This window comes from Salmo salar, chromosome 02 (assembly GCF_965601325.2).
Source record: "Salmo salar chromosome 02, fSalSal1, whole genome shotgun sequence".
NCBI classification, from domain to species: domain Eukaryota; kingdom Metazoa; phylum Chordata; class Actinopteri; order Salmoniformes; family Salmonidae; genus Salmo; species Salmo salar.
In genome coordinates this window covers 93,097,484-93,110,989 of record NC_138292.1, presented here as the reverse complement: position 1 = coordinate 93,110,989, position 13,506 = coordinate 93,097,484, and the positions used below count along the sequence as shown (strand labels likewise).

The window sequence follows — 13,506 nt, the reverse complement described above, 5'->3', positions numbered from 1 at the left end:
GCTCTTTAGTCTAGCTAGGTTAGGTAGGGCTGAGCAATATGGACAAAATTTTCACTATTTTTTTATTCAAAAAGTTGGTGAAGCAGCAACTGTACTGGAATGAGAACAATATAGATGCTACTTCGAGAACACAAACTCTCATCTTTCACAGCAAAGAGCAGGGAGTCCAGGGGATCACTGGAGGAGCAATGGAGGAAGCATTGTGGGATTCTATTGGTGTGAGTACAGTTGGTGAGACTGAGTGGACGATGGTGAAGAACATTGACTCTGTACAGTTGTTGAGACTGAGTGGATGATGGTGAAGAACAGTGACTCTGTACAGTTGTTGAGACTGAGTGGACGATGGTGAAGAACAGTGACTCTGTACAGTTGTTGAGACTGAGGGGATGATGGTGAAGAACAGTGACTCTGTACAGTTGTTGAGACTGAGTGGACGATGGTGAAGAACAGTGGAGTGAAAGGGGCTAAAGTTGGTAATGAACAGCAGTTTATGGTTGGAGTGGGAATCATCAGCAAGGATGTTTTTTTGGGTGACCCGTTAGAGGTCTCAAAGATGGTGAAGGATGAATTGGGTAAAGTGACCCGTTAGAGGTCTCAAAGATGGTGAAGGATGAATTGGGTAAAGTGACCCGTTAGAGGTATCAAAGATGGTGAAGGATGAATTGGGTAAAGTGACCCGTTAGAGGTATCAAAGATGGTGAAGGATGAATTGGGTAAAGTGGAATCGGTTTGAGTGACCAGGAGCGGTATGATGCTGATTGTGTGTCAACAGCACAAAAGGAGAAGCTCTGTGACTCAACAAGATGTGGACGTACGATGTGGAAGGCTATGACTTTCAGAGTAGGGCACCGGTTAAAAGTGTCATCTCTGGTGTTGCGTTGGACATAGAGGCTGGGTGGTTTAGGGATAACATTCCAGGTATACGCACGTCAATAAAATGAATGATAGCAGGAAGGTTTTACTGTCGTTTGGTGAACTGATTCTCCCATCTTATGTAAAACCTGGGTATGTGAGATATGCGGTGAGACCCTATGTACAGAAGCCGCTGCGGTGTTACAATTGTAAAAGTTTGGACACGCGTCAAGTGTTTGTCCAAGGAATAAATATGTCGTAGTTGAAGAGTCAGATGAAGCATGTTGTTGTAATTGTGATGGGAATCACGTTCCCAAGATCCTGGAGTGCCCTGTACGGATGAAGGATGTCACAGTAGCTAGGATCAGGCCCATCCAGCAGGTGTCCTATGTGCAGGCAGTGAAAATAGCTGAAGGAGTGAGTAGAGAGAAGGTAGTGGATGTCCAAAAGTCTGCAGTGAAGCCATGCAGGAGAAGGATCCCAACACACTAATAGTGTAGAAGGTGGACTGAGTTGTGTTTATAGCGCAAGTGAGAAATTGCACTAGTCAAACTGTTTATTTTGTATTCTATAATTTTAATTAGAATGATACAACCCCATACAGTAGGTGGCAGAAATACACCTGATGAGTGTAGTCTGACAATAAACCTCAGCGAAGAAGACATGGTAAGAACCAAAGTGTTGGTCAGTGTTTCCAGATGACCCTAATTAGATGTTACATTACATGTTTTCTTACTTCATGTAGCTGGCTAGCTAGCCAACATATTCAAACTTCTTATTCCTCTCTGATAAGCATGTTTGTGCAGCGGTATCTTATCTATGCCTACACCAGCACCAGGCAGTATTAGCCAGCTACGTTTGACTCTTAATACATTTAGCAAGCTAGCTAGCGATTAGCATTAGCGGCTAACATTATTTTAGCAACACCTTGCTAAGAAAAGACAAATGTTTCGCCTTCAATGTAATGGCATGAAAATAATTGCCAGAATATTATACAATGACTTATCAACAGCTCTAACAATTTGACCCCCACAGGAAATCTTCACTGGCAGTTATAGAAAGACCCATTTACCATCTAGCCATTGATTCTTGAAGAATATAACTTATAAATGCCTCAAATGATTCAACTGTATTACCCCATCAGAAACCAAAACATGAGCTCGTATAAGGCCACTGTTTGTAAACCAATACTATATGGCTGAGGAGTAGGGTCGATCCAAGCGTTCTGACCTCACAAAGACAGTAAAGCAAAGACTAAGCGAACTGGCTACCGTTGGATAGCTTGCTAGACACAAATGAGAAAAAACCTCACTCTTACCATTTTACTTGCCCTAGCAGAGCTGGTTAGGCTGTTTTCATGTTATCCAGAGCGTTGGTGACTAACTGTGCTGCTCGCAACAATTTAATTTGAGCTTTTTTTAACGTTTACTGACACCTGGACATATTCAACGGGTGTTGAGTGCTAGTAAATTCTTCAGTTATTCTAAGCTCCGGTACACTCAGACGAGAGTGCTCTGAAATCGGAGTAGAGAGCCAGAGCGAATTTAGGAATGCACCCGAATTAACAATGTCCACTGAGAAAGCACACAACCCCTTGGCTAAGAATGATGTGAATAATCAAGTCAATAAACGTTGGGTAGTTAGTTAGAATATAGTTAATATACTGGTAAGTTTGATGTATAAGTAGCCAACTAACGTTAGGTAGCTACAGTTGAAGTCGGAAGTTAACATACACTTTAGCCAAATACATTTAAACTCAGTTTTTCACAATTCCTGACATTTAATCCTAGTAAAAATTCCATGTCTTAGGTCAGTTAGGATCACCACTTTATTTTAAGAATGTGAAATGTCAGAATAATAGTAGAGAGAATGATTTATTTCAGCTTTTATTTCTTTCATCACATTCCCAGTGGGTCAGAAGTTTACATACACTCAATTAGTATTTGGTAACATTGCCTTTAAATTGTTTAACTTGGGTCAAACGTTTCTGGTAGCCTTCCACAAGCTTCCCACAATAAGTTGGGTGAATTTTGGCCCATTCCTCCTGACAGAGCTGGTGTAACGGAGACAGTTTTGCAGGCCTCCTTGCTAACACACGCTTTTCAGTTCTGCCCACACATTTTCTATGGGATTGAGGTCAGGGCTTTGTGATGGCCACTCCAAGACTTTGACTTTGTTGTCCTTAAGCCATTTTGCCACAACTTTGGAAGTATGCTTGGGGTCATTGTCCATTTGGAAGACCCATTTGCGACCAAGCTTTAACCTCCTGACTGATGTCAGACAAGTTAAAGTGTAGGAAGCATGAGTTTTTACTCACCAGCGGAACAACACAGTATGGTTAAAGACTTAGTAAGCTAGTTGTAGTCACGATATGGTTACCTATAAGTACAAACAGTTATGTTTTTGCATTATTACAAATGTATTAACTTATTTTGGTAAATCTTCTAAACTACCCACAATTCACTATTTCCCAACGTCATATGTATTATCAACTCTATACTACCGAGTTTGTATGCCAGTGTAACGGTGTAATGAAGTTACATTTAATTTTTTTTTATTTAACCTTAATTTAAACAGGCAAGCCAGCTAAGGACACATTCTTATTTACAATGACGGCCAAACCCCTGCCAAACCCTAACCCAGACGATGCTGGGCCACTGTGCGTTGCCCTATGGGACTCCCAATCCGGCCTGTTATGATACAGCCTAGTTTTGAACCAGGGTCTGTAGTGACACCTCTAGCACTGAGATGCAGTACCTTAGATCGCTGCTCGTGTGTTTACATTACAGTCAGTGATAAAGGATGTGATTCTGGGTAACCCAATGTGATTCTGGGTAACCCACAGCAGATTTTTTGGAGAAATTGGAAATTGAGTGGTCCTGGGATAGAAATGTATGAAGTTGACATTACATCATAAAATCCAACTTTTACATCATAAATTAGCAATTTATGTTTTAGTAACTTCTGTTGGCCTCTCTTTATATGTAATTTGATGAATCTCAGTTTTCCATGTGGGTTTTATGCTAAAGTTCCCTCTTTCAAGTTGGTAGCAAACTGGAAAATGCCTCATCTTAGGAGTGCTATTTATATCCTGATCATTCATCCACACTGCATCTTCTTTAGGAGTGCTATTTATATCCTGATCATTCATCCACACTGCATCTTCTTTAGGAGTGCTATTTATATCCTGATCATTCATCCACACTGCATTTTCTTTAGGAGTGCTATTTATATCCTGATCATTCATCCACACTGCATCTTCTTTAGGAGTGCTATTTATATCCTGATCATTCATCCACACTGCATCTTCTTTAGGAATGCTATTTATATCCTGTCGACTACTGATCATTCATCCACACTGCATCTTCTTTAGGAGTGCTATTTATATCCTGATCATTCATCCACACTGCATCTTCTTTAGGAGTGCTATTTATATCCTGTTGACTACTGATCATTCATCCACACTGTGTGTCTCATCAATGCAGGTAATTTCTGACATGTATAAAGTATGTGTTTAATAAACTCATGAACACCAGCCAGTTTATCAGCCCGGTTCTGTTAGTTTAGGTGGATTATACTTCTTCACCACCAGAGGGGGACATTGAGTAATATTTCAGGTTAATTTGATAAATTTTGATACTAAAATGGATGACAGTTTATTCTGATGTTGTGAATATGAGATTACACATGGAAACTATGTATTTATTTTATTATAGTAAATTAGGAATTATTAGGAACTGTTAAATCCACTATATGATCATAATAACTTTGACAGACATCTTGATTGTTTTTTGTTAGTATATTATAGGGCAGATTTATGGAGAATTGCTGTGGGAGTGCTATTTATATCCCATCACTACTGATCATTCATCCATACTGTGTGTGTCCCATCATTTCAGCTTTGGAAATAAATGAACTATCCATCCATTGCTCCTTCCTGTGTTGACTCACTGACTTGAGGGACCAGGAAGGTCACACAAGGTCGATATCTAGCTCAAGCTTGCAAACGTTAAACACATCTCCATCTCCATTAACTACATCACACCTGCCCAGACCCACTAGAACACACCTCCATCCCCATTAACTACATCACACCTGCCCAGACCCACTAGAACACACCTCCATCTCCATTAACTACATCACACCTGCCCAGACCCACTAGAACACACCCCCATCTCCAGCGCCCGCATCAGCACCATTTTATTTCTCTCCGTCACTTTCAACTTTTAGATAATAAAGCATTTGACCTTTCTATTGAATTAACAACAGAGGATTGGTTAATTTCCAGGTTTTAATTAAGTATAATATTTAAGATGATTGACGAGAAAAGTATCGTCCAACCATCGGGTATCTCACTGCACCCTCATATGTCATGTCTTGAAATATACAGACAGACAGATTAAAAGTAATTTTACATTGTATAACTGTACTTCTGACAGCCAACTTTCTAACTCTGCCCATAACTTTATGACGTCATAACATTCCCAGAAGGATTATTTAGTCATTGCTAGTTTTACACTTTAGACATGACTCTGCCGTTGTGCTGTAGAATTAGGGGATTTGTCTCTGGTATAATAAGGGACTATCATCTGTCCCAACATCACAGGCCACAGACTTAGTTATAGTTAAAGACTTCCAAAAGTTGTTTAATGGGGTTTCTCCCTGTGCACCTGCCAATGTAAATCCATTGAACGAGACAAGTTACCAGACAGGACATATTGCTAATGCTCTTCCCATTGATAACCTGAATGACAATTAACTAGTGGGCGGTGGTGGTGATGACGGCCTATTGGATTACGTCCTCCATCGGGATTCCCCCAAAAAAGAAGATGCTCTGGATTGATCACTAGAGTCAGATGTGAAGGAGGAGGTTGATCATCAGGAGTCTGATGTGAAGGAGGAGGTTGATCGTCAGGAGTCAGATGTGAAGGAGGAGGTTGATCGTCAGGAGTCAGATGTGAAGGAGGAGGTTGATCATCAGGAGTCAGATGTGAAGGAGGAGGTTGATCATCAGGAGTCAGATGTGAAGGAGGAGGTTGATCATCAGGAGTTAGATGTGAAGGAGGAGGTTGATCATCAGGAGTCAGATGTGAAGGAGGAGGTTGATCATCAGGAGTCAGATGTGAAGGAGGAGGTTAATCATCAGGAGTCAGATGTGAAGGAGGAGGTTGATCATCAGGAGTCAGATGTGAAGGAGGACGTTGATCATCAGGAATCAGATGTGAAGGAGGAGGTTGATCATCAGGAGTCAGATGTGAAGGAGGAGGTTGATCATCAGGAGTCAGATGTGAAGGAGGAGGTTGATCATCAGGAGTCAGATGTGAAGGAGGAGGTTGATCATCAGTGAACCTCTAGGATTGTGGCTGGGCTGGCGTTTACACTTCCAGCTTGGTCATATATTCTGATACATTGAATGTTGATATTGTGAACCTATGTTATATATTTGTACCTCATGTTTAATGAAGTGATGTCACTAAGTACTTCCCCAATATATACAGTGCAGTCGGAAAGTATTCAGACCCCTTCACCTTTTCTACATTTTGTTACGTTACAGCCTTATTCTAAAATGTATTAAATCATTTTTTTCCCTCATCAATCTACACACAATACCCCATAAGACATCACATTGCCCCATAATGACATCACGTTGCCCCATAATGACATCACAATACCCTATAATGACATCACAATACCCCATAATGACAAAGCAAACACAGGTAAATAAATGAAACATTTTGATTTTCTTTCAAAAACAAGGACATTTCTAAGTGACCCCAAACTTTTTGTATAGACCTAGGCTGTTCATTATATACATCTACATGATGTATTGTTACACCATGTAGGAGCAGTATAGACCTAGTCTGTTCAGAGAATAACGACACTGAAATGTTTTATGAGATTAGAGAACACATTCCTCCATACAGAATCTCTATCTGTCCTTGATTTATTTAGTCTGCGCTTATGGACTGCCCTGTTCAATTCAAACCACAGGTTTTCAATGGAGTTCAAGTCCGAAGACTGAGATGGCCATTGAAAATGTGGATTTTGTGCCCAATTAACCATTTCTTTGTGGATATTGATGTGTCTTGCTGGAAGATCCACTTATGGCCAAGTTTCAGCCTCCTAGCAGAGGTAACCAGGTTTTGGGCTAAAATATCCTGGTAGAGGGTAAAGTTTATTTATTTATTTCATACAGTAATTTTAGCTCATCTTTATCAAGGGTACCAGGTGCCTATTTTGATATATAGTCATTTGACTGAATCAGAAATACAGATGTGAAGTAGAGGTTAAGTTTGTTTTAAATTTTCATTAAAAATCTGAACTAAACAAACAACACTTGTTGTTCTTTGTACGTGTTGATATAATATTCATATTTGATGGAGAGGAAAAAAACGTTTCCCTAAACTGCTTTATAATATTATAATTCAATGAAGAAGAAAAAAAGTTTTCCCTCCTCAACTACGTTTCCTCCCTCCAGACAGCAGATGGCGATATGTGTCTTTCAGGCGATGTTTCTAGTGTGACGTATAATCTAGTGGACGGAACGCTTCTTCAACAACTGCAGCCACCTCGGTAGCTCGCTAGCCAACAAAGTCGGAACATTCAAGTTCTTTAGACAATTTCGTGGTTTATTTACCACTTTGCTTTAAACATACTTATGTGGAAACAACTAGCTACCCCATTTAATTTAATATTTACGTTGTAAGTCAACTAGCTGGCTGGTTAAGTTAGCACTAGTCTAGTCGCTAATGCTAACTAGCTATTATCCCCGACCATGAGTTCACTAAGCTACTCTCCTCCTGTTAAAGAAGAGGTCTGCTGGACGGAGAAAGAAACTCTTGTGAAAGAGGAAGAGGAGGCTGTTGCAATACAAAAACAAGTAGAGGGTGAGGCTGTTACAGTGAAAGAAGAAGAGAAAGACGTTACAGTTAAAGAAGAGGAGGAAGATGCAGTCTTTGGAGTGGAGGATGAAGTGAAAGAAGATGAAGACGTTTTTGGAATGAAGGATGAAGAGGGGGAGATTACTGTCACATTAGAGGAGGACGAAGAAGAGAAGACTGGAGAACTGATTAACACCAGTAAATACCGTGAGTACTATCTAATAAAACAGGGACATTGATCTGATTAACACCAGTAAATACAGTGAGTACTATCTAATAAAAAAGGGACATTGATCTGATTAACACCAGTAAATACAGTGAGTACTATATTATAAAACAGGGACATTGATCTGATTAACACCAGTAAATACAGTGAGTACTATCTTATAAAACAGGGACACAAGCCATTTTCAAGTCTTGCCATAGACTTTCAAGACGATTTAAGTCCAAACTGTAACTAGGCCACTCAGGAAGATTCAATGTCATCTTGGTAAGCTCCTCCAGTGTAGATTTGGCCTTGTGGTTCAGGTTATTGTCCTGTTAGGACAGTTTTTTTGTATTCAGATCTCTGAAATGCTCTCTAACTATGTAACATTTAGTGTCTCCTTATGTTACGCTGGGAAAACAGTTTTCATGGGAACAGAAATCCTAAATCATTTCAGAGTTTGCTAAATCCAATGGTTCTAACCTAGAGTCACCTTAACTTCATTGACACCCACATGGATACTGTCATTAATGCAGTTCTTCAATAATTACACATAATTCTTAATACTGTAGCTGTTTAGCTACAGTCACATGTTCAACTATCATCAGCTGATCCAGGAAATCATTTTCTGAATGACAGTCACATGACAAACATCACGACATGCAACAACAACCAAAGTGCTTCTTCATTCATTACTCTGGTAAAGACAGTTATGCCGTGCTCCATGTTGGATCCAACATCCCAAACAAATCAATGTTTATAATGTGTTATTGTCTGGTTGATTTACAGTAGGGTCTGGTTAGTCTGTCTGGACACAGAGATACTTAGCTCATAATGTGTAGAGAACTGTTCTTTGATGGATAGGCTATTGTACAACACACAGAGATATTTTCCTTTATTCAGGACATTTAGAATGACAACACATTACAGAGTAGCCTAGTGGGATTATTCACAAAATTATCTGGTGATCAGGTTATGAAATGTCATGACAAAGACATTTTAGTTTCCATGTTTCACCTGAAATATTAAATATATAGTCCTAGGTCTATGTTATTGTTAGGTGAAGTTATGGGTCCTACAGTAGGTCTATGTTATTGTTTGGTGAAGTTATGGGTCCTACAGTAGGTCTATGTTATTGTTAGGTGAAGTTATGGGTCCTACAGTAGGTCTATGTTATTGTTAGGTGATGTTATGGGTCCTACAGTAGGTCTATGTTGTTGTTAGGTGATGTTATGGGTCCTACAGTAGGTCTATGTTGTTGTTAGGTGATGTTATGGGTCCTACAGTAGGTCTATGTTGTTGTTAGGTGATGTTATGGGCAAATTTGGCAAATACTTAGTGTAAAACCCTCTGTCAGGCTGATGGAAAAGCTAGCTAAAGAGCATTTTACTGGTTGAAGTGTTTATGTATAAAGCAGTTGATTTGCGACAATAACACAAACATATTAAGCAGGAGATTCAAACAAGCCTGACAATTATAATCCAAAGTAATGTGAAATGCACTCATAAGCAACCTGTAAATGGAGGCTATTTTTACTGTCAGCCTATGAGAACTCCCCTGAGTTTTCCCCCACGGTGGTGAAGTAGTGAATAGACACAGAGCTTAATGTGAGTTTCCTTGAGTAGCACTCCTGATCTAGTGCTGTAATATTCAGAATACATTGTGAAAACTAATCTTTGCTCACCATTTTTTGCTCCAGGCAGATATACTACATCCATAACTAGTGGTTTCCTCATTACCAGATATACTACATCCATAACTAGTGGTTTCCTCATTAGCAGATATACTACATCCATAACTAGTGGTTTCCTCATTACTAGATATACTACATCCATAACTATCGGTTTCCTCATCAGCAGATATACTACATCCATAACTAGTGGTTTCCTCATTACCAGATATACTACATCCATAACCAGTGGTTTCCTCATTACCAGATATACTACATCCATAACTAGTGGGTTCCTCATTACCAGATATACTACATCCATAACTAGTGGTTTCCTCATTAGCAGATATACTACATCCATAACTAGTGGTTTCCTCATTACCAGATATACTACATCCATAACTAGTGGTTTCCTCATTAGCAGATATACTACATCCATAACTAGTGGTTTCCTCATTACCAGATATACTACATCCATAACTAGTGGTTTCCTCATTACCAGATATACTACATCCATAACTAGTGGTTTCCTCATTACCAGATAAACTACATCCATAACTATCGGTTTCCTCATCAGCAGGGAGGAGTTTCTGCAAGTGTTTTTGCATGTGCATCGCCCTCGTGCCGCAATTTCATTAAACATAGAAAGGGGCCTATATTGGAGACCAAAAGTCGTCTGGCACACTGCTTATAGTTTCAACAACTTTAATAACTTATTTCTAGCCTACAATCATCGATGTTACTACTAATGTGAAAACAAGACAAAATATGACTATTCTTGCTCATTTTAGGGCAATTGTCAAATAATTGTAACATTCATTACTGACTTAAATTGTTTACAACATCATGGCTACGCTGTTGGCATCACCTTTTACAGTGGATTTCCGCTGTTGTGGGCCTTTAACCATCTGTCTGACTTTGTTGTTCACACAGGAGAAAGACGGGACTATCGTGGATCCTCTGGGGAGCCTCAACAACCTCATGATGCTGACGAGGCAGAGAAGAGTCTCTCCAGATCAGAACACCTCAAGAAACACCAGCAGAGACCCACAGGGAAGAGAACTCACTGCTGCTCTGACTGTGGGAAGAGATTCACCTCATCAGGCATTAAATTTCACCAGAGAACACACACAGGAGAGAAATCTTATAGCTGTGGTCAATGTGGGAAGAGTTTTGCTGCATCTAGAACTCTGACTCAACACCAGAGAATACACACAGGAGAGAAACCTTATTGCTGTGATCAATGTGGGAAGAGTTTTCGTGGATCTGGCCATCTAGTATCACACCAGAGAACACACACAGGAGAGAAACCTTTTAGCTGTGATCAATGTGGGAAGAGTTTTACTACATCTGGCTCGCTGACTCTACACCAGAGAACACACACAGGAGAGAAACCTTATAGCTGTGATCAATGTGGGAAGAGTTTTGGTCAATCTGGCCATCTAGTATCACACCAGAGAACACACACAGGAGAGAAACCTTATAGCTGTGGTCAATGTGGGAAGAGTTTTGCTGCATCTAGAACTCTGACTCAACACCAGAGAACACACACAGGAGAGAAGCCTTATAGCTGTGATCAATGTGGGAATAGTTTTACTACATCTGGCTCGCTGACTCTACACCAGAGAACACACACAGGAGAGAAACCTTATAGCTGTGATCAATGTGGGAAGAGTTTTGGTCAATCTGGCCATCTAGTATCACACCAGAGAACACACACAGGAGAGAAATCTTATAGCTGTGGTCAATGTGGGAAGAGTTTTCGTGGATCTGGCCATCTGGTATCACACCAGAGAACACACACAGGAGAGAAACCTTATAGCTGTGATCAATGTGGGAAGAGTTTTACTACATCTGGCTCTCTGACTCTACACCAGAGAACACACACAGGAGAGAAACCTTATAGCTGTGATCAGTGTGAGAAGAGATACTTTGATAAAAGATCTCTGATCAAACATCAGAAAATACATACATGAAGGAGTTGTTTCATGGCATCAATGAAAAAATGTCACAATGTTTTTAACCTTATTTTAAGGAATTTCACAATGTAGAACCCTAAACGTTTTCCCCATTCAATTCATTTCAGCGTGATATGGATATTAGCCTCAGGGGGAAAATCCAGGCTCTGAATTGAAAGACTACTATTTATGTGATTTAACAAAAAGTGACTAACACAAAAAGAGCTGTGTTACACTTACCATGTCGGTCACCCACTTGAATCAAAATGCAACACTTCAAAATGTAGCCAGCTGTTTTCTACAAATTGTCCTCTAACCAGTGATGTACACATTATTCCCAGATTCCATGTGGTTTTTGAGCTGTTAGTTTTAACAGGACGTGCAACCTCATCTCCCTCCTCTCGCACAATTCATTTCAACATGATATCGATGAGTGATGACAAATAAGTGTTGTGTTCCTTTGTTTAGCGACCCCTACATTTAAATGCATCACTCCAAAATGTAGCTGACTGTCTTCTGCAGGTTGTCCTCTAACCAGTGAGGTAAAAGATATCTCCATTTCCATGTGTTTTTTGTTTTGTTGTGTTAGTTTCAACAGCACGTACAACCTGATTTCCTCCCTAATGGATATCAGTGATTTATTGCTACTTGTCAAAACAACAGCGTTTTTTGTGCTTGTGCAGTTTATAAGGAGCTTGTTTAAATAAATACAAGTAATATGATTATTGTGGCAGATGTTTGTGTATATAGCACATTTTATGTTTAGGTTTTCAATTCATCCCAAACTGTTTCTGCATATTGGTTATTGATTTAGACATGTTAAAACTGTGTTTTGACTTTGGGGCTATTTAATATTTACATTTCATGAAACATTTAGTAATGATATTTATTTATGCAACCAACTGACAATTTTTTGGTACAATTATATTGACATTGTTGCCCTGCTTTTAGAATATCAGGATTCATTCTCAGATGTGCCAACCCAAATGTACTAGAGCATGACATTGGGGACTGGGCCCCGATCCAACAACATGCCTATCTAGTGAACCCTGAAAAGAGAGAGAAGCTCTGCAGTGAGGTGGAAAGGTACTACGGATATTGCAGGAGTTTCCTCTTGAAATCAGACATGTCCGTGGTGAGGACAACGTGGCTGTCTCAAGGGTGGGCAGTCAAAAAGTTTTGTGTTTTGCCAGTGAGTTACCATGGATCACAATTTATTTTGACTGCACGTTTTTCCGTTTTGGAGATTCGTTTTGTTTGGGCTCGTTCCACGGGGACGAGAGTTCTAGAAGCAAAAAATTACATTGTAGAAAAATGTATTTAGAATTTTTTTTTAATTAAATGATTTTTTTCATAGTTTACAGCCAGTACACACCATGTTTATATTGTAGAAGGTGAAGCATTGTAGTTGATTATAATGAGAAATGGAAGTTGTTTTCTGTTGGTGGTTAGCAAACTTGTCCAACAAAAATATAGGATATATTTGTTGTCTTAAAGGGGAAGGTGTTACAGGCTTTGGTTTTTCCATTTATGTTTTGAGGTTGGACTTTAGCCATTGGCGAAAATCTGATATCAACTTTGGAGGGGACAATTACATGAAATTTTCTCAAGGGCAATTCCTGAGGGGGACACCAAAAGTAGTGCTGTAAAACATAGCCTACATTGTAATATGGTAAATGTATATTGAGGAACCAAAGAAATAAGGTGTTTGCCGTACTCCTAACTACCGGTACCCAAAACTACACAACTAATCACAACAGCAATACCATTGCCTTTAACAAATCTTAGTTCAGTCACCAGTTTAAGTTGAGAGTGGGGGTATCCATGGCATTTTCCAATTATGTTCCTATTTTACAAGTCCAAAAAATTGAGAACCTTTCATAATGTTGCCAAACAAAGACTCAACAAACTTACCTGAGACTCCCTGTCTCTGCCAGTCTG

The 13,506-nt window shown here is 39.5% G+C and overlaps 1 protein-coding gene across 1 annotated transcript; it reads left to right on the top strand.

Annotated features, from left to right (window-relative positions):
* The first annotated feature begins 436 nt into the window (after positions 1-436).
* LOC145864266 (uncharacterized) lies at positions 437-12,287 on the top strand. The gene is made up of 2 exons (XM_082969698.1): positions 437-572; positions 10,541-12,287. The coding sequence occupies exons 1-2, from the start codon at positions 437-439 to the stop codon at positions 11,581-11,583; spliced, it is 1,179 nt and encodes a 392-aa protein (XP_082825824.1). The 3' UTR covers positions 11,584-12,287.
* Positions 12,288-13,506: the final 1,219 nt, after the last annotated feature.